This window comes from Python bivittatus, unplaced genomic scaffold, assembly GCF_059951505.1.
Source record: "Python bivittatus isolate LINGU-HERP-01145 unplaced genomic scaffold, Pbiv_v1 ctg000580_np1212, whole genome shotgun sequence".
NCBI lineage: Eukaryota > Metazoa > Chordata > Lepidosauria > Squamata > Pythonidae > Python > Python bivittatus.
In genome coordinates this window covers 26376498-26395000 of record NW_028277087.1, presented here as the reverse complement: position 1 = coordinate 26395000, position 18503 = coordinate 26376498, and the positions used below count along the sequence as shown (strand labels likewise).

Genomic DNA, 18503 nt, shown 5'->3' with positions numbered 1-18503 from the left:
ATGGAAAACTGCCACATCCCCATGACCCAAAAAAGTACAAGTGAAATTGAACGTGAAAACAATGATCATCTGTTTCTTTGTTGTGAGAGCGATTGTGCACTCGGAATTTGTTCCTCCGGGTGAAACAGTCAACCAAAGTTTTTATCTGGAAGTTTTGAGAAGGTTGTGTCACGATTTGCGGAAGAAACGTCCCGAGTTGTGGCAAACAAGTGACTGGTTCTTCCACCATGACAACGCACCTGCACGCACCGCAAACGACACGACCCTTGTGCCCCACCCTCCCTATTCACCTGATCTCGCCCTGTGCGACTTTTTCTTGTTTCCTCAGATGAAAAAAGTCCTCAAAGGGAAACGTTTCGCCGATGTGGAGGAGGTGAAACAAAAAACAGCAGAAGCACTAAAAGGCATCAAAATCAACGAGTTCAAAACCTGTTTTGAGCAGTGGAAAAAACGTCTTGATGGGTGTATTGTGTTAAACGGAGAGTACTTTGAAGGTGACTAAAGTTTGAACGTGTAAAAATAAATACATGATTTTTTATAAATAAATTCCAGGGTTTTTTGGGTCCCCCCTCATACACTTATCTAATTAAAGACAGGACCACCGTGAACTTTTTAAAACGTCCCTCTTTTGCTTTATTGACAAGTAAATTGTTCAAAAATGTTCTCACAATTCAATAATTACAAAGACTTGAGACATACATTTAAAAAAAGAGTAAAAACCAGAAAACCCCCAAAGCAGTAGTGTCCAGCTCAAACTGAGCTTTATTAATCAAGAATCTGAGAAAGAGCAAATATTGTCAAACACTTAATGAAACAGGATTAAATGTTGACTAGAACCACTTGGTTTAAACTAAAGATAAGTGCATGTCCTATACAGTGTCTCAGGAAAGAGTGTTAGCCATTGGTATAGCATTAGCCCATTGAAACCAGATTTTAAAACAATTGACATCCAACTGTCATCAAATTGGCACAGAAGGCACACTAGTGTGACAATGACAAACTGAATATGCCAGCCATAGAATTAATTACACGCTTTTAAATGAAACATGATCACTAGGGTGGGTGGGTAGGTAGTGTTACTTAATGTATAATACATGGAAGCATGAGATTAAATATACACGTAATATGTCACCGCTGCAAAATATACAGGAATGTGCTGTGCATTTTCTCCCCTACACATTCAATACTTTTAACGGGCAATCATGGGGTTGGGGTCATCATGCAGGTGAGGATATAATAAATTGGGGGAAAAAGACGAGGTACCCTCATATACACACCCTTCTATGCTTCCACTTTGGTTACCAATAAAAATCATAAGTGATTTATTACTACACAATCCCTTCATACAAGCAGCCATCAGGGGAGCAATCTCAAGAGAATGCTGGCTAGTAAAATTTTTAAAAATGTAGTGTTATCTTTTACACTGAAAAAAAAAATCCAAGAGAAATTACAAAAACCTTTTGAGAAGATGGACTGCAGGAAAAACAGAGTAAAATCTGTTTTTCAGCAGTATGTTGTTTAAAAAAAAGGCCCTGTTCTAGCTAATCAGATCTAAAAAAGCAGGGTAAGGATAAAACATTTCTGGTAAGACCTTTATGTACATGACTAAAATATCAGTAGAAAGACATTTATACAGCGGAGAATATATGTAATGGCTAAGTAAGTTAAAAGGCCACAATCTAGAACGTCTGTTTTCATTTTCCTGTTTTATTCTACTGAAGCTGGAAATGGCCCTACAACTTCCTATCATCCTTCTAAACTTCGGAAAGGGAAAAAAAAAGAATATATTTAGAATATATTTAGCCAAGGATGTAACTAGGCTGCTTTTACTTCATACCCAAAGGTCTGGATTTTTTTCTACAAAGGATTTCCTGATAATGAGACATTACATCATCCTATAGAAAAATAATATTCCTGGTACTGTATAGTAGTAAAAACTATCAGCCTCTCTCTCTTTTTCAGCATAAGTATGAAGACCTTATCAGTAGCCTTTACTATATGTCATGAGAATATCACAGCTGTGCAGAAATGGATCCTCCTTAAGTTTAAGAGTGAACAATTTGCATTAAAAAACAATTCAGTTACTATAGCAATAAAGATCTCTTGCCTCCTTTTTATGCCCTCAAATCTACAATCTAGATATAGGAATTTACTTCTGTGCAACCCTAAAAATTAAGCATCAGTCTTGGCACTGTTGTTGGAGACAGATGTCCTGCTATTGATGCTCCGTGATGCAGCAGACAATCCCAAATGGGAAAAGGGGCGCAGAGGACCGTAGTGTTATGCGTCACAGGTTGATTGGTCTAATCCATCTAGTGTAAGCTGGTTCCTATGGGGAGAGTTGGGACTTGGGGGGCTGCTTGGGTTAGAACTGTTGGAAGGAGTCGAATGTTTGGTAGAATCCGAATCAGGCTGTTAAAAAGAAAAACAAAAATAATGCCTTCTAGTCACACTGTATTTCAAGCACAAGAACTGCAACGTATCTAACAAAAGGAAAGGCCCAGGTAGTGCAACAATAATTCTAAGTGCTCCTGAAAGGACCCCTTATCCTCCTCTAGTATCTTCCACCCCATTATGTATCCCTAGAAGTGTGCAAATACTGTAGTAATCCATGTGGGGTGCCATTCTGCCTCCAACTCCCTCTTCAAAATCATATTTTCTCCTAAGCCTATGTCAGGCTCAGCCCAAGAACGACGATGAAACAGTTCAGTCCAGTCCAGTTCCTTATTTGCTTACACCCTCTAGACAGAATCTTGCCAGACTAACTCTACACTACAGCAACTAGTGGATACATCCCGCGATACTCTAGAGAGGGGCTAGCCTAAGTCTCTTCTTCTTCCCATGGTCTTGCTGCGGACTGAGAAGGCGTTTGCCTTGTCCCCCCCTCTGGAATGCACCCCCTCCCTCCTGACAGCCTTGATCTCCCATACCAGTCTCCTCCTCGCAGGTACCTTCCGTTACACCTTTAACTTAAGACTTCATCAAATATTCCTATATTCTTACACAGTTTTTCTGTTTGTCTCTTTCTTCTCATGTTTCTTTCACTTTTAATTTTGTTTTTTGTTTAAATAAATATATGTTATTCTATCATTGATTACACTAATTAATAGTACTATGTAAATCAGTACTAATCAGAAAAAGAACAGGGTCCACAAACCTCTCAGAAGCCAATAGCTAGCAACAATCAAATGTTCTAGAAAGGAACTTGCAGGTCATAAAAGCAAAAATATCAAAATTAAATTTGAGTGGAGAATGTATCTATTCATTTATAGGTATCCAGGGAACTGTACACACGCCTATTTTACAAACAGCCTTTTCCGTAACAGAATATTCCCCAATATCTTTAAGTTATAGGAATTTTTGGCCTCCAGAAAATACAAATTTCTTAAGATCCTGACATAGTCTCATCAGGCAACTTCAGATATTTTTGTAATTCATGTAGCCTTAGTATGCTAAAGTCATAAGCAATTGCCCATCCCTCCTTTGCTAACATCCTTTCAGTGACAGAAGCTAGTGAGTTACCTGGAATCTCATGCATTTTTGTCTGTCACTATACAATGGACACTTCCAGTGCAGTAGATGTGAAATCTTACTGTGGACATGGACCCTATCCCCAAGTTCCTCATACTGATAAGTAAGATCTACAGTAAACACAAACTTGTTTACTGCACACGCTCACAATCTTTCAAGGGATCATAATCAGTTTCCCAATCACATGAAGAGTTTTAACTTTGCTTAGCAAAATACCATTTTCCCATTAACAGAAAATGATGGAGCCAGATTGTATGTCCCCATCCATACATTCCTTTTGGAAAGTTTCCCTTCCATACATTCCCTTTGGAAAGTTCATTTGGTATAGGCAAAGAAGTATTCTGTTGGAATTATATCCTGAATTTGGTTTGACCTACAGCTGAACAAGCAAATGCACAGGCCAAACTATACAAAATATGCAATTGTGTAATTTCCTCAGGGGCAGAAGGAATCATCACAAAAACTTAGAATGGAGCAGAATTCTATATGTAGTTTGGGAACAGGCTGTAAAGATAAAATGACTGGTGAATTTTTATTATTATTAAATGGCACAAAAGGAATTGGAGATTTATGAAGCAGTTAAAATATATTCATCCAAGCTGACAGCTCTGCCTTTGCATTCATAGCTCTTTTGTAGATATCCTGCTGATAGTGGGCATTCAAAGCACTATCCTTTCCTTTTGCTTGGACAATTTTCTGGTATTTTGGAATGTAGTTAATTATTCATAATGTTTAGCCTCATAGCAGATGGGCTATAGTGGCAGTCAGTTTAATTGGGAAAAGAAGAATTTATTTAGCCAACAGATTAAATGGCAATATCGCTTGAAGATATACTTGACAAGATTGTACTGTGGCTGTAAACATTCAGTTTGTATCTAATGCAGTTGTTCAGACAAAGGCTGTGATACGGCAACAATCCACAGAGTACAATCCAGAGTTTTATATTGCTCTCTCTATGTAAGCACACATACAAGCCCCTGCATTGGTCCAAATACAAAATCTCTTATAAACTCACTTTGTTTTTTCCCCAGTGTGTCATTGGGTATTATTTGTTCAATTTAATCTTAATGCGTAAGCCGTCTAGAGTTGCCTTTGTAATTGAAGTAGCAGATAGTTAGATTCACTTTTTTTTAACTGCTGCCTAACAGTGTAGAGAATAAACTGAGATAACCAGGTTGGAATCCTTCAGTTCATATGTAGCAAAACACATGAGCGAGTAGAACCAAACCCATTAAGACTTTCTAAAGACAGATGCTTTACATCTAAAATGACAGCTAACCATATATGTTAAGGAAGTGATATACCAAGTTAGAAAAACTATCTCTGAACATTCTCTTGGTAGGGGGAAAAAGCAACTGTTCTCTGTTCTTATAGAAAGTAGGATGAAGAGAAAAGCCAAATAAACTTCCAATTAGGAGAAAGCAGAGGAAAAGAGAGGTAAAAAGAGGAAGCCCCTTTGATTTCTCTCTGCACTCCTAATGTCTCTAGTGGTCAAGAGGATAAAAAGTGCAGAGTTTATGCTTCCAACACATAGGACTGTAGTACTTTTTCTTCTGCGGCATGTGATTTTTTCCAATAATAGTTTCCTAATGATTAAATTCATTAAAACTGTCAAAACTACAGCTAGTTGTGATTGAGAATCTCTCCAACCTTCAGTGAAGTTATTAATGGTAATGCAACATGAGAGACCATTTATTAGGATGGTCATTTACTAGGACAAGAAATTTAATCCATCTTTGCTCTAAAAAAAACTTATGAATCATTTCTGATTTTCCCTAAGAAAAATGATTAATGATTTCAAGAAGTGCTCCAAGCATGTATTTTCAGAGTTTAGGCTTTTAATTGGATTGTCTGTATATACTGTAGGAATGGAGACTGCTGAAGTTAAGATTTCTGGACAGCACTAAATTCTGTGATTTGGCATGTTGGTTATGCAGACATTGGCTTGTACAATTTTGTTGTACAACTTCTGGTAGACCTTGACTGGGTTTGGAAGCTAAGCAAAGTTGGGCTGGGTAAGTATTTAATGGAACCCTCCCAAGGAATACCAAAGTTGTAGGCTAGACTGGGAAGTATCCCCCCCCCCCAAAAAGATTTCCCCCCAAAGGCAATGGAAAGCCACTTATACTGAAGCCAAGAAAAGAACATAAACATGTCCATGAAATCTTCAGGATCTGGGCTCCACTTGAAGGCTTGTTTACTATGATGAGAGATATGCCATTATTGGATTTTCAAACTCTTTAGGCACATAACAAACATGATTTCACATATCATAGGTTGATATTATACACACATACATTCAGATATAAAAATGTAACTTTTAAAAATATTAGAAGTCAGTGCCCTCTAGTGGCATTGTATCAACCACTTTTCCAAACTCACCTTACTATTTGGAACCAGTGAGGATATAGAGATTGATCTCACCTCTTTGTCAAACTCCTGATCGGGATCAGACATACTTCGCAAGGGCATGGTTGCTCCCTGGTCGCTACCACCTGCAAAGCAAAGGTGTTTGAGAATATCCCCTAGGAGAGGCTTATAAAGCTACAGCTTATAAAGAGATCTACTGTACTTCTACTCTTACTTGAAGATGGCCATGAAATGTAGCTTTTATTTCTGTGAGGTGCTTGGCGTGAAATGTTGCTTGTTGGAGGACAAGCCTTTTCATCTTGTGAAGAAGGTAAACCACTCTGTAGCAGAAATGTAACCAAACTCAATTAGATAAGACATTTTCAAATTAAGTTTGTTCCTTAAATGCAGAGCCTTTTAAAATACTTAAACCCTGTATTCAGTGCTACGAGGTATAAGCTTTTTTTTTTTTTTTTTAACAAATTTGTCCAATCTTGACTATTGAGAATCATATACAACAAAGCATGTTGCTCAAAGAATCAGTGAGGGGATAAATACAGCCATTCCACTCCCAAAAAACCAAGTAAAAAGGTCAGTATTTAAATCTCAGTTCTTTCCAGCAGTTGGAGACATTTTATAAAAGTTATCAGAAAATAAGTGTGTACGAATGAGCCATATCAAATTATATTTTGCTTTATAGGTTTATTTTCCCCTTAAAGGCTAATGCATAGCCAAAGATATGACCCATTACCTTATTTTGGATTAGCGACATCCAGTTAATTGTGTGCTCTTACTGATTTTGCCAGTGTACTATTACAGTCTGATATTATACAGCATAAGCAACAGAATTTGATTGCATATTATGCTTCTAGCTTTCCAGATTATAAAATGGGGAAAGGGTTTGTCTTTTACTTTTGCTGTATTTGGCAGTTACGACAGCAAATGCTGGCAGTTCGGTTGCAATGAAAAAAAAAAATATCGAGCATTATCCAATAAGCTTCCTCTTTGCCTCCTGCTACTGGAAGGATGGTTAATCTCTTATCCTAGCCTATTAGAGAAGACAGGATTTAGATTTCACAGGGACGACTGGCCGTTTTAACTGCAGAACTCAGGGCAGGAAAGCACAAGCTTATACACGCAGAGGTTAGCCAGCTGAGAGGCCTAATGCACACTATCATCATCCACTCCAGTTCCTAAAGAGCTGCTCCTACCCTTGCTACAGAAGCAGAGGAGGGGCAGGAGGAGGAGAAAAGCAGTGAGGAGGAATGGTCACTCTGGAGAAAGAGATCGGCAGAGATAGGGCTCATGTGATAGACGTGCTCAAAGCCTGTTGGAGATGATATCAGAGCAGTGTGTCGGGAGGATGAAGGGGAAGGAAATTCATTCTGTTATTTTAGACAAAAGAAACAAGAAAAGGGAGGAGGAAAGGAGAGTTATTCAGAAACACTATCATACTCGTGACAGTGATACTTCCTGATTTTCAGTGTCCTTGTGTGTTCATGGTAGCAGCTCTCAAAATAGTGTTACAGGACCTGTTAAGACATAATTCCCCATGTACCCACCCCAGAATAAAGTCCAAGGGTTGGGCTTGCATCCTTCCTTCCCTGTTCCTCTTACTTCAGTGAGACCTAATAACTAATGGTATCCCTTGTATTTTTCTGTCTCTCCTGTGATCATAGGAACTTTGGAAAAGGTGTCAATAGCAGAAGAGATTCTGGACTGAAACAGCTAACAGATCACTGTGAAAGGAGTATTTATATTTATTTGTTTATCCAATTTATATGGCCTCCCATCTCAGCAAGTAGCTTGGGCAGTGAAAAGAATTAAAATCAAATCAAATCAAATCAAAACAATAACAAGCATTATAAAAATTAAAATACAAGCAGCTGAGAAACAACAATCCAAATTGCTAATACAACCAAGAGGAAGAGATTACATTACAACCAATCTCTAAATCCTTTACAGAAACCACCTTGGGCTTGCTTAATGATTTCAATTACCCTTTAGAAAACAAACAGCATTCCTGTTTTGACTGCAAAGCTTCTGTCAGCTTGTCCTCTGGCAGAATCAGCTGAGCAAAGGCTTGGGCAAAGCCTTTCCCTAGGAATAATTTTTGTTTTTTTTTACCAATGGTAGATCCATGAGCACTTGCATTCCATCTCCTGGTCCCATATGAGCCACATGGTTGAAATTGGTGGGGTTGGAAATCATTCTGGATCTGAGCTCGGGGTCTCGGAGCATCTCTCTGGATCAACAAAGGACACCAAGCAGTGATATTGCATGGTAAAATGACTTTACCACCCAAGTTATGAGAAAAATATTGAAGCCTTACCGTCTTTGCTGTAATCTTTCTTCCTCAGGAACTTTAAAGACAAATCTTCTTTTGCTTCTCGTACGAAGCATTTGCTTTTTGCTGTTGTCAGACGTTTCTGGCACACTAAGAGCAGCTCCTCCTGTAAAATATATAATACAGTTACACAGCTAGATACAACCTCCTAGAGGCTGCTCTCCTGAATTTCATCCATTACATCTTGGAGATCTCTGGATCTGCAAAGCCCTGTTGTGCATGAATCACAGATTGCTTTCTAGAACTGTTACTTGACTGCAAGATGTGCATATATCAATTTTAGTAATGTTTTATATAAGGAGCCCTATGGGAATAAGGAGTTTAATTCAGTAGTAGAACAGAAGAGCCAAGCTTCAATTTCTGATGTCTTCAGGTAGGGCTGGGAAGAGTCTTCATCTGACTGCTACCAGTCATGACAATACTAAGCCTAATGGACCCATGGTCATTCGATGAGGAAGATATCCCCATAAAACCATTTCCTTTTAGCTAATTAAGTGAATACAATTAAAATAAATTTGTGTTGTTCATATTATCAAAACCTCAATATATGCCTCCTTGAGGCATTAAAAAAAAATGAGTAAAACCTACTACCTATTTAAAATCAGACTCCCCAGTCATACTGGGAGGGTGCCCCTCTCCACTCCTCTACCAACCTGAAAACTTGTTCTTGAAATAAATTAGCCGAGGAGGTTCACAGCTAAGGAGGTTCAAAGTGCCATTAACATTTAGAGGTCGGATCTGTTATCAAGGCAAAGTGAGAGAAGCTTTTTAGAATAGGCCTTCAATACAATGTAACAACGTTTTCAGAAAATTATAAAGCTTATTTTATTCCACACTAAAGATACTAACCTTTCTTAAACCGATAGTCTGAACCCATTCCATACTGTTAACATCAAAAACATCAACCCCATATTCACTGTAAACGGTTAAATAGAATGGATTGCAACCTGGAGAGAAAACACAAAATCTCTTATGGCTCCATATATTTGAGATAAAACTGAACACCTCAGTGTTTGCTGCTGCTGTTTCTCAAGCTGATTAATACTGGAGAGCTGTATCTTAAGCAAAATTTTCATGCGCTTGGAAAATCCTTGCTGGAGCTATTCCACTTTTGACTTCAGGTGGGCACCTGAATTTTGAAAGAAACAGACTGAAGCAAATAAAACTAGAATTCTGTCCTAATAGCTAGCTTTTTAAGCTACACATATTTGCCTCTATTGGTATTTAATTTATAACCTACCTTCATGTTTAATCAAGTATTCAATTTATGTGCTTACATAAAATGGGAAACAAATAGGTGTACTGCATAATGGTGTTTACTATGTTTTCAGGAGGCTTTACATGATAATAATAATTTAATAATAATAATTTATTAAACTTGTATGCCGCCTGATTCTCAACAACACCGGGCAGTTAGTTATCCTCATTAAAAAAAGCAATTCTCCTGGCCATTCTTACATTGTCCCATGCTTCTGATATTCAAAGGTATACCTGCTCTAAACACGAAGCCTCCTATAGATATCATTGTTGACAGCACATAAACTGAAGCGTTTCCCGTTCAGTGGTTGAATTTCAGTTTAATAACAAAAGCCTTTCAGTTTAATAAAAGGATGGCAATTCCTTTTGAAAATCATATCAAATCACCTTTCACTTATTTTGTAACAGTAGTTTTCATACATATCTTTAAGGGAATCTCTTACTATGGATTTGTATATAAAGGCCTAGATGAAGGGCAGTCACTTTTAATTTGAGTATTCAAGTATTTGCAGGCATGATTAGTATTATCTAATTTTGAATAAATATTTTTGTTGAAGGGCAAGCAAGATAGCAAGAAAGAGTTAATGACCGCAAGCATCATCAAAAGAACTACAGAGTGACATTTAAGGTCAGCAAAATCCTCCCCCCCCTGAAAAAAAAGAGGGTTAGGGAAGAGGGAACTCCCTCTTTGCACCAACCACACTAGGGTTGCAAATTCATACAGTACAGTGATTGAGAAAAGATGGGCTAACATTCTACCTGTATTACTAAAGGGAAAGTTCTAGGAGGAGCCTGCTTTTCCTTAGGATGCTCTAGAGAGGCTGATTTCATACTAAGACTAGGTTCATACATCAACTTAACTATGATTTACTGAATAAACTACATAGACCATAGAGTGAAATATGGCTTACACTAATAGCTAGGCTTTGAGCATGAAACTGAGCAAACTCAGGGAGGCAGTGAAGGACAGGAAGGCCTGGCGCAATATGGTTCATGGGGTCACGAAGAGTCGGACACGACTTAACGACTAAACAACAACAACAACAAAATAGCTAGGCTTACATAATCTGCCTAGCCAAAACCAAACAACTGCACTAAATCAGAAATGATGTAACAATTGATTTATAAGATGTCAGGTACCAATGGAGGCTCACAGATAATCTTCAGTAAGTCAAGAAGCAGAGTATTCACTAGGTTTTGGCTATCAGACCTGAGATATGAGGAAGAAATGTCACTTTCTGCATTTCACATACAATAAAAAGACTTCTGATTCAAATTTGTTAAAGCTACATACTGGAACCATAGAATAATGTTCATCCTTTTTTTTTTTCCACTGGTTTTCACCAAATCAAAAACAACACTTAACACCCAACATGGATATGACCTTATTCATGGCAAGTGATTTATTATGATGAAGGCTGAGTATTACAATCCACTGCAATGATGTAAGAAAGATGAAAAATAGATGGACCTCCTTATATCTTAAAATAAGTATACAGTTGTCCTATTTTTCTTCTAAGTTCTCATGTAAGAACCATATTAGGAAACTGACAGTGCTGCAAAACAAGCCTATATCCTCAGAATTTATATGATTAAAATCTAACTGTTCATAGGAACAAAGCAACAAGAAAAAAGATTGATCCAATCCAGCACCCTGTTTTCCATAATTGTTAAATAATTGCTTCTGAAAAATCTGGAAGCAAGTCTAGAAAGCAAGTACATTAGGCAGCATGCTGAGTCAAATCAACTAGTGTGCCTAGCAGCTATTCACAAACTGATTTCCATGATCCTACGTGTCTGTCTTTTCATAAATACACAATTCTATTGGTAAAGGAAGAGCTAAAACTATAATTACTAAGGCACAAAGTTATTTGCCAGTTATTTTCAGGCAAGTGAAGCAGTAAAAGATACGGAAACAGAAAAACATATACATACTACAGGCAACAGGAGTTGCAGGCCACATTAGTTCCTGCATGCGTGACCTTCGACCTTGTGCATCAACGTATATTCCCAAATGGCTGAAGCAAAGTAGGTATTCCTCATTGCTGAGCTCCACAGCACAAAGGGCATCAAAAGACTGTTGCGAGAGGAATGCAAGTGAAGAATCATTGGAATTTATCAGGTTGATAGACTGTCCATCCCCTTGGATGTTCAATAAAGAGAAACCAGATGGGTAACCAACACAAAGCCTGTCTTTGAACATAGCCATCCATTGTATATGGCCAGGAGCTTGGATTTCACTGAACTTTTTATGGAAGGGTTTAGTTCTGTGAATCTCATAGCAGAGAATCTGTCGCTTAACTGCCACAAACAAACTTGCTAAAGAGCTCTTCTTCAGCATTCCAGTTGTAATGAACTGGCAGCCTTTTGTTTCAGGAAGTTTGACATCAAAGCTGCTTTCAGATCCATCCAGGGAGGACCAAGGATACAAGTGAACATGATGATTCCGACCACAGATAAGAATAATTATTTTCTCTTTGGGAACAAGCTCTATCTGGTAGACCTTCTTGCAATCAGCAGCTCGAACAATCACTATTGAAAATAACAGATATACATAAGAGAGTATATATGTGTTGAGCCATAATGTGTTAATAATATATTGTTTAAGATATATGTAATATTTCACTGTAACGAAAAACATAGTTTTACCAGCACAAAACTCATTATCAGTTTTTAAAACCTGCATCAAAACCACAATAATACTGAATAAATAACAAAGTCACAGTTTTATCATAGCAGAAGCCAAAGTGTTTCATTTTAAACAAATGTGGAGATGCACGTTTATCCTGAAAAAGAAAACGTAAACAATTATGGATCATTTCCTGAACAACAACAACAAAGATCCATGACACAAATTCTAAATTCCTGATCATTTTATCAATAGAAACCTTAATTCTTCACACTGCCCAGAGGAGGACAGGAGTAAATAGTAAGAAAAGATAGCTCAAATATTATTCATATACAATTTCAAAATGATATAAATAAAACCATCCATCAAAATTAAACTGCATATAGACAAACAAAAATAACAGGAGTAATTATAAGTTTTCAGAAAAAGTTAGTTTTTAAGATATTCAGAAGGCAAAGCTAAGGCTGTACATATTTTTCTGTCTTTTGCTCCTTCTCCATTATGAAGAAAGTTCCAGAATGCCAGTAATTCTAGTGAAAAGGCCCTCTTTATTGGAAAGCTTAATTTCCCTGTAGAATCAGAAGATTTTGAGTGCAAATAGCTGGTGTTCTGCATGGGTACTTAGGTATTTAAGCATTTAAAAGTCAAGTCAAAACACTTTGAACTGGGCTCAGAAACCAGTTGGCTTCTGCTGCAGATGTCTTAGGATAAGTATTTTCTAAATATGCTGTCAAAAGCCTGGCAGTTATATTAGCTAAAGCTTCTGAACTACCTTCAAAGGCAGCCCCTATATTGCAATAGAGAAGCCTGGAAATTGCAAAGCATATCTATCTGAATAATCTACTTTTGTCTGGTACAGAGAAAACATGGTATCATTTATATTTTACTATCAGTAATTCCCTAGAAATTATGATACAAAGGATTATAGCATTATTTCTTCTGGCACTGTGTAAAATAAATGCCTAGGTACAGCCTTGATACTAACCCTATACAGTAGATAACTCTTAAGACTGGCCATACGAAAACCATGTATGCTTTCAGAATGTAATGAGCCAAAAGTCTCAAGAAAAATATATTCTGATGTCTGTTTTTAGCCTATAAACTTAAGAGAGTCATTGATCTAGAAATTAGTTGACAAATCATAAAGGTTCCCGCCCCCCATGTTTAGTATAATAAATAAAAGCATAGGAACAGAAATATTGCTGTGAAAATCACAATTGAATTTTCAGTAAAGGAGAGTAAAAAGTGAAAATTTAGCTGGATAGAATGATTTCAATTATCGAAATCTATTACATCCAAGTCACAGGGTAGCAAATTTCATTGTTCATATCTGAGGTCCTTCCCAAAGCTGTGCTTACTCCATGGAGCTGACAATAAAAAATGGGTACATGCAAACTCAGTGAAACAGGTCTGAACTTGTTGTACAAAAACATACAGCCTATATCCACACATAGTCCAGCAAAGGGCTCAATAAAATATTTTGGATCTACAAAACAGAGGAGCTATAAGAAGGTGCTGTTCAACATCATAATGCATAGCTAATATCTGACAAGTTATATAAGCTTCCATTAAATTTTTTATTATCACAACTTCACTTTCATTCAGTGACAATGAGTGGGCTCTATTACTTCCAATGAACTTTCATATATATGTTTTTGATCAAGAAGGTTAGTATCATTTGTGTTACATAAGCAATACAATTCTATATCACAAGTATTCCCAGCGTTGCCACAAGATTCAGTTCCCTAGAGCTAAACCTTGGTGACTTGCCTGTATGATTTCTGAAATAATCAAGAGCTCAAAGTGCAAAGGAAGAGCTATTCAAAGTAGTAGGCAAATTTATGATTTTTGTTTCCCTGCAAAGTATCTAGAGAAGAAGGGGAAAAATAATTATTCTGAGGAATTAGCTTCTGGGGTTAATGAAACTGGCTAACACCATAGCAGAACTTCTGCTCTGTAGTGCTGGGACAGGCATTAAAAAAACACCAGAGTATCCTTGGAAAACTGATTTAAATGAATACCTCCAAAAGGCCAAAGAAGAAATCTGCTATTAGGCAAGTGATGTAGATATAAACAAGGTAGAGAAAGCATGCAGAGCACAGCTTCTGGAATTCTTCCCAACCCCTTAATAGCAGCTCCACTCAAGGTCATGTGACTAGGAGGAAGGAGAAAGGGGGCTTAAGAATGAAGCGGCTGGCATAATTCCTTTCCAACATTCCTCTGGACTGGAAAGAATAAAAATGAATGATATTTCCTCTTTTTCTTCGCATGCTGCTTTGCAAATTAACATTAATGTGAAACTGCCTGGAGTGATCACCTGAGGATTTAGAGCTGCATAGCATTAATATATATGAATTCTTTTTTAATTCTCTATTTCTCACCTTTTTTTCTGATGCAGAGGAAAGTGTGGAAGTTCTGAAGTACCCACATGCTAATAAAATGGGTTTCATCAAGACATGACAAAAATGTTTTGGTCAGCAAAGAGAATAACAAGGAATGGAGATATATTCTGTTCTGGATGATTTTGTACTAATTAGCTTGCCAGTTTGCAAAAAAAAAAAAAAAGCTAACAAGGGATGGATCTGGATGGGAGACCACATCAGAAAATTCCATGGGTATAGGCTAGTCTGGGAAGTTGAAAATATATCTTAGAAAAAGGCAATAACAAACCACTTCCATACTGTTGTCAAGTGGAAAAAAAACAACAACAGGCATATCCATATAGTCATCAGGAGCCAAGCAAAACTTGATGGAGACAATTTTTTACATTTTGGGAGTGCTTCCAGGCTTCCAGGCCCAACCAGAATGCTCAAATGGCTAACTTTCCTACTTTTCCTTTCCTAGCTTTAGTTGGTGTGCAAGCTATCCTCCTTTCCAGATAAAATGGATTTGCTTTTGGTCCCACAGGCCCTAATCAAATCCAGACCAGATTGGTCCAACATGCTAAAAAACACACACCTCTGAAAAGCAGTCAGAAAGTTCTGATGCTTACAGAATACAAAGCTAAATTAATTTCTGGGGCAGAGAAGCTGTTTATCACCTCGATTTTGTTCTATCTACACCCTCTTCCAGTTCATTTCCAAAATGGACATACTGTACATACATACATATGTATATACCCATTAAACTATTCCCTTTCAGGGTAAGCTCAACATTATGCAAGTGAAGTAGAGGAATAAGAAATAACAAGCTAAACATCTATCTATCTATCTATCTATCTATCTATCTATCTATCTATCTATCTATCTATCTATCTATCTATCTACCTACCTACCTACCTACCTACCTACCTACCTACCTACCTACTTTAAACAAGCATCATTTATTGTATCTCTCTACATCTTTCTAGCAGTCTAAACCAGTGTTTTTCAACCTTAGCAATTTTAAGATATGTGGACTTCAACAATTCTCCAACCAGCGTGGGAGTTGAAGTCCACTTTAAGTTTTAAGTTGCTTAAAGTTGCTTCCATCCTTGCTTTTATCATGTCAGTACATTACCTTTTGTTTTTTTAAACTTGTAACCTCTCTCTTTTTGAGGATCCCATCAACTTCCTCTAACTATGACTTTCTTGGTTTTTCCTTTCCCCTCATCCCATTCACTTTCTCTTCATATATTTGTTTGCAATTCAGTTCCCATTCATTCTCTCTGTATCACCAAACTATCTCAACCTAGTTATTTCATATTGGTTCAAACCAAGCCATCAGTTCTGATGCCACTTTGTGGCCATGGTCTAAAATTGTGTTGTTGTTTTGCTGCAACTGAGCTTTTGGAAGGCAGAATGGGGTGGAGGGGGAGGGCAAGAGAGGAAGAAGAGAATGTATGATTATTTGTATAAGGATAAAAGACTGATTTTGAAGAGCTGCTCATTTTAGATTATCTAAAACTTCCACAGTATCCTAAAGGGTACTTCTGTGCTGATTTTATTATTGCAAAAAGCAAATCACCCAGAGATACAGCTTAGCGGCCAGGTCCTTATTCTCTAAGGAAGGTACAAATGTAGCTTATCGGCTAACTATGGAGTAATAGTGAGCAAAACCAGATTAGCTTCCATGAATGCTTAGATATTTGATGTCAAATGAATAAATGCCTTTTGTGAAAGGTAAAAGCTGTGCCATCCAGAATGTCCAATAAAAAATAACTGTTTAAGATTAATTAAATAAGCTGGTATTCTGAGTTTCTAACTCTTGTCAGACAAACAAGTTCTATATAAGGGAATACCACCAAATAATCAAGAATTAACTGATGGAGCTGATTCCTCAGCATGTAATTGCTAAATGCAACCAGGAATTTACTTACCATCACGGGTGACCTCTATGACATAGAGGCCTTCTTCTGAACCAATTGCTATTCTATCTCGATCTAATGGTAGAAGAAAATAATTTATTAATATTTTGGATTTATTTATTTATTAAATTTATATGCCACCTATCTCCCCAGGGGTGAATATAAATATGCATTCTAATTCTGGTTTCTACTCTTTAACAAAAAACGTCCATTTGATTAACTGAATATGCTAGAGGAAGTATATCTATGCTAACAGAACTGTCCTTGTTTCTGGGTCTAAAATATCAGACCATAATAATATAATTCAATCCATGTCTAACCAAAGGAAAATTCCACAGAATTTAGTAAAGTTTACTTGTAGGAAAGCAGATATAGTAATGCAAACTATATGGAATGGACCTCAGATTATTTAAAAGAGCAATTTGGAGGGCACTGTGCTCCAAGATTTTTCTCTTTTGGAGCTTAAATTGGTAGGGATGAAGGGCAAGCTTTTTCAGTAAACTATGCTCTCACTTTAGAACCACCTTCATAATCAAGCCTGTAGTCCCCAGTTAATCCCATCCATCTCATCCCATCTCCTGAAATGAAGAAAGATAGTTCTATTCCAGAAGAATTAAGGAAAGTGAGATATTTTCAAATAGTTGGGTAATTTATAGTATTGTAGCAGTATGCTTTATCATTTTAAACTGTTCTTAATATTCTGCATTTTTACAGTTCTAAAATTGTTTTATATGATGCTAGCATAATCCTTTTGGTAGTTGCAGTATGGCGACTGTCCATAAGGCAGAAGAAAGAAAGCAAGGAAGCAAGGCTGGCAGGCAGGTAGGATAACAAATGATGTCTCCGAATGGGAAGTGGGTAAAAATTGGTTAATGTACTTAATTTTATTTTAACACAGAAAGCAATGGGCCAAAAACTGAGACAATACATCTAAGCACTGCTGGTGTCTACTTCAAGCAGAGTTAATCATAATTCATTTTTAGAAGTCAATCACTGAATTTCATACTACTATTTTTTCCTGCCAGAGATACAGATAAGAAACAATACATTTAAGAATAGCAATGTATCAATCCCATTTACAGGTATACATTCAAAGTGTTTTGTTATATCCCAACATACCTATAATAGCAGCAGCTAGGCTGGTTTTAATGAGAGGCAGTGTACTGTCATAAGCTTCCTGTGGAACATGTATAACTTGGTTTTTGAGTTTATTTTTGTGCAGAATAGATTGCAGTCCCTCTAGAATTCCAACCCACTTTCGCTTCTCATTCTCGTTTTCTGTTAGGATCAGCAGAGAGCAGGTCTTTGAAGGAGAGCCTAAGAGAGAAGCTGTCACCTTGAGAACAAGAGGATAGAAAAGGAAAATAATTACATGAAATTCACCCACGCAAGAAATGTCTCAAATAAAGCAAAGTGATAAAATGGGAATGTACACTAGATTCAGACAAAGTGTTTTTCAAAATGGACTGCTCCAGACTGAGCCTTCTGTAGGTAGCAAGAAACACTGCAGTGGCAAAAGAGAAAAGGGGTAATGACACTCTGATTTCTGAGAAGCCATCTAGTTTGCAGTTATTGACACAGGAGGGATTTCTTTTGCCTTCAACGTTTTCCCTCACCCCAGCCAACTTAGTTGTGTAGACAGTCATCCCCATCCCTATCCCTGATTCTGGGCCTAATTCAGACAAGTCATTGCCTATTCAGACAAGTCAGCCATCAACAGGCACATAGAGATAAACCACATTTACACACTATTCAGAAGAGACAATAAAAAGGAAACAGAAAGACCAGAACACCTCCTTGCCAGCAATCAACACCCAGATAAACTGGGATTAACACCAGGATTAACACCAGAAAACAATCAAGCAGTAAACAACAGCCTAATCTACCAAGGAACTACCAAGGAAGAAACAACTCCCCCACCAACACTGACAGGGCAAGCTACTGTATATAAACAGAGAGCAAACCCCACTCCCTTCTAGCACTGAAGATGTTATCTAGATAGGTAACAACGTCTGCAATAAAACAACCAAGAGAACCCCAAGGACTCCACAGTTTGGGCCTAAGACTATGAATCAGAGGAGAGACTGCAAAATTCATGTTCTTGG

General features: G+C 37.3%; 1 protein-coding gene across 4 annotated transcripts in view; it reads right to left on the bottom strand.

Moving 5' to 3' along the window:
- Positions 1–606: 606 nt before the first annotated feature.
- The window catches only part of CDC42BPB (CDC42 binding protein kinase beta), a 120118-nt gene continuing 102221 nt past the window's right edge, over positions 607–18503 (bottom strand). For 3 of the 4 annotated variants that reach the window (XM_015889125.3, XM_007434411.4, XM_025170649.2), the window contains 10 exons: positions 17518–17734; positions 16411–16473; positions 11420–12016; positions 9077–9174; positions 8881–8965; positions 8213–8333; positions 8008–8125; positions 6116–6221; positions 5956–6026; positions 607–2412 (listed from right to left, as the gene is read on the bottom strand). In XM_015889125.3, coding sequence (XP_015744611.2) covers positions 2281–2412; positions 5956–6026; positions 6116–6221; positions 8008–8125; positions 8213–8333; positions 8881–8965; positions 9077–9174; positions 11420–12016; positions 16411–16473; positions 17518–17734 — 1608 coding nt within the window. In that variant the 3' untranslated portion in view covers positions 607–2280. Of the gene's footprint in view, positions 2413–5955; positions 6027–6115; positions 6222–7091; positions 7266–8007; positions 8126–8212; positions 8334–8880; positions 8966–9076; positions 9175–11419; positions 12017–16410; positions 16474–17517; positions 17735–18503 lie in introns of all 4 variants that reach the window. The other variant, XM_088149796.1, reaches the window with a different exon arrangement.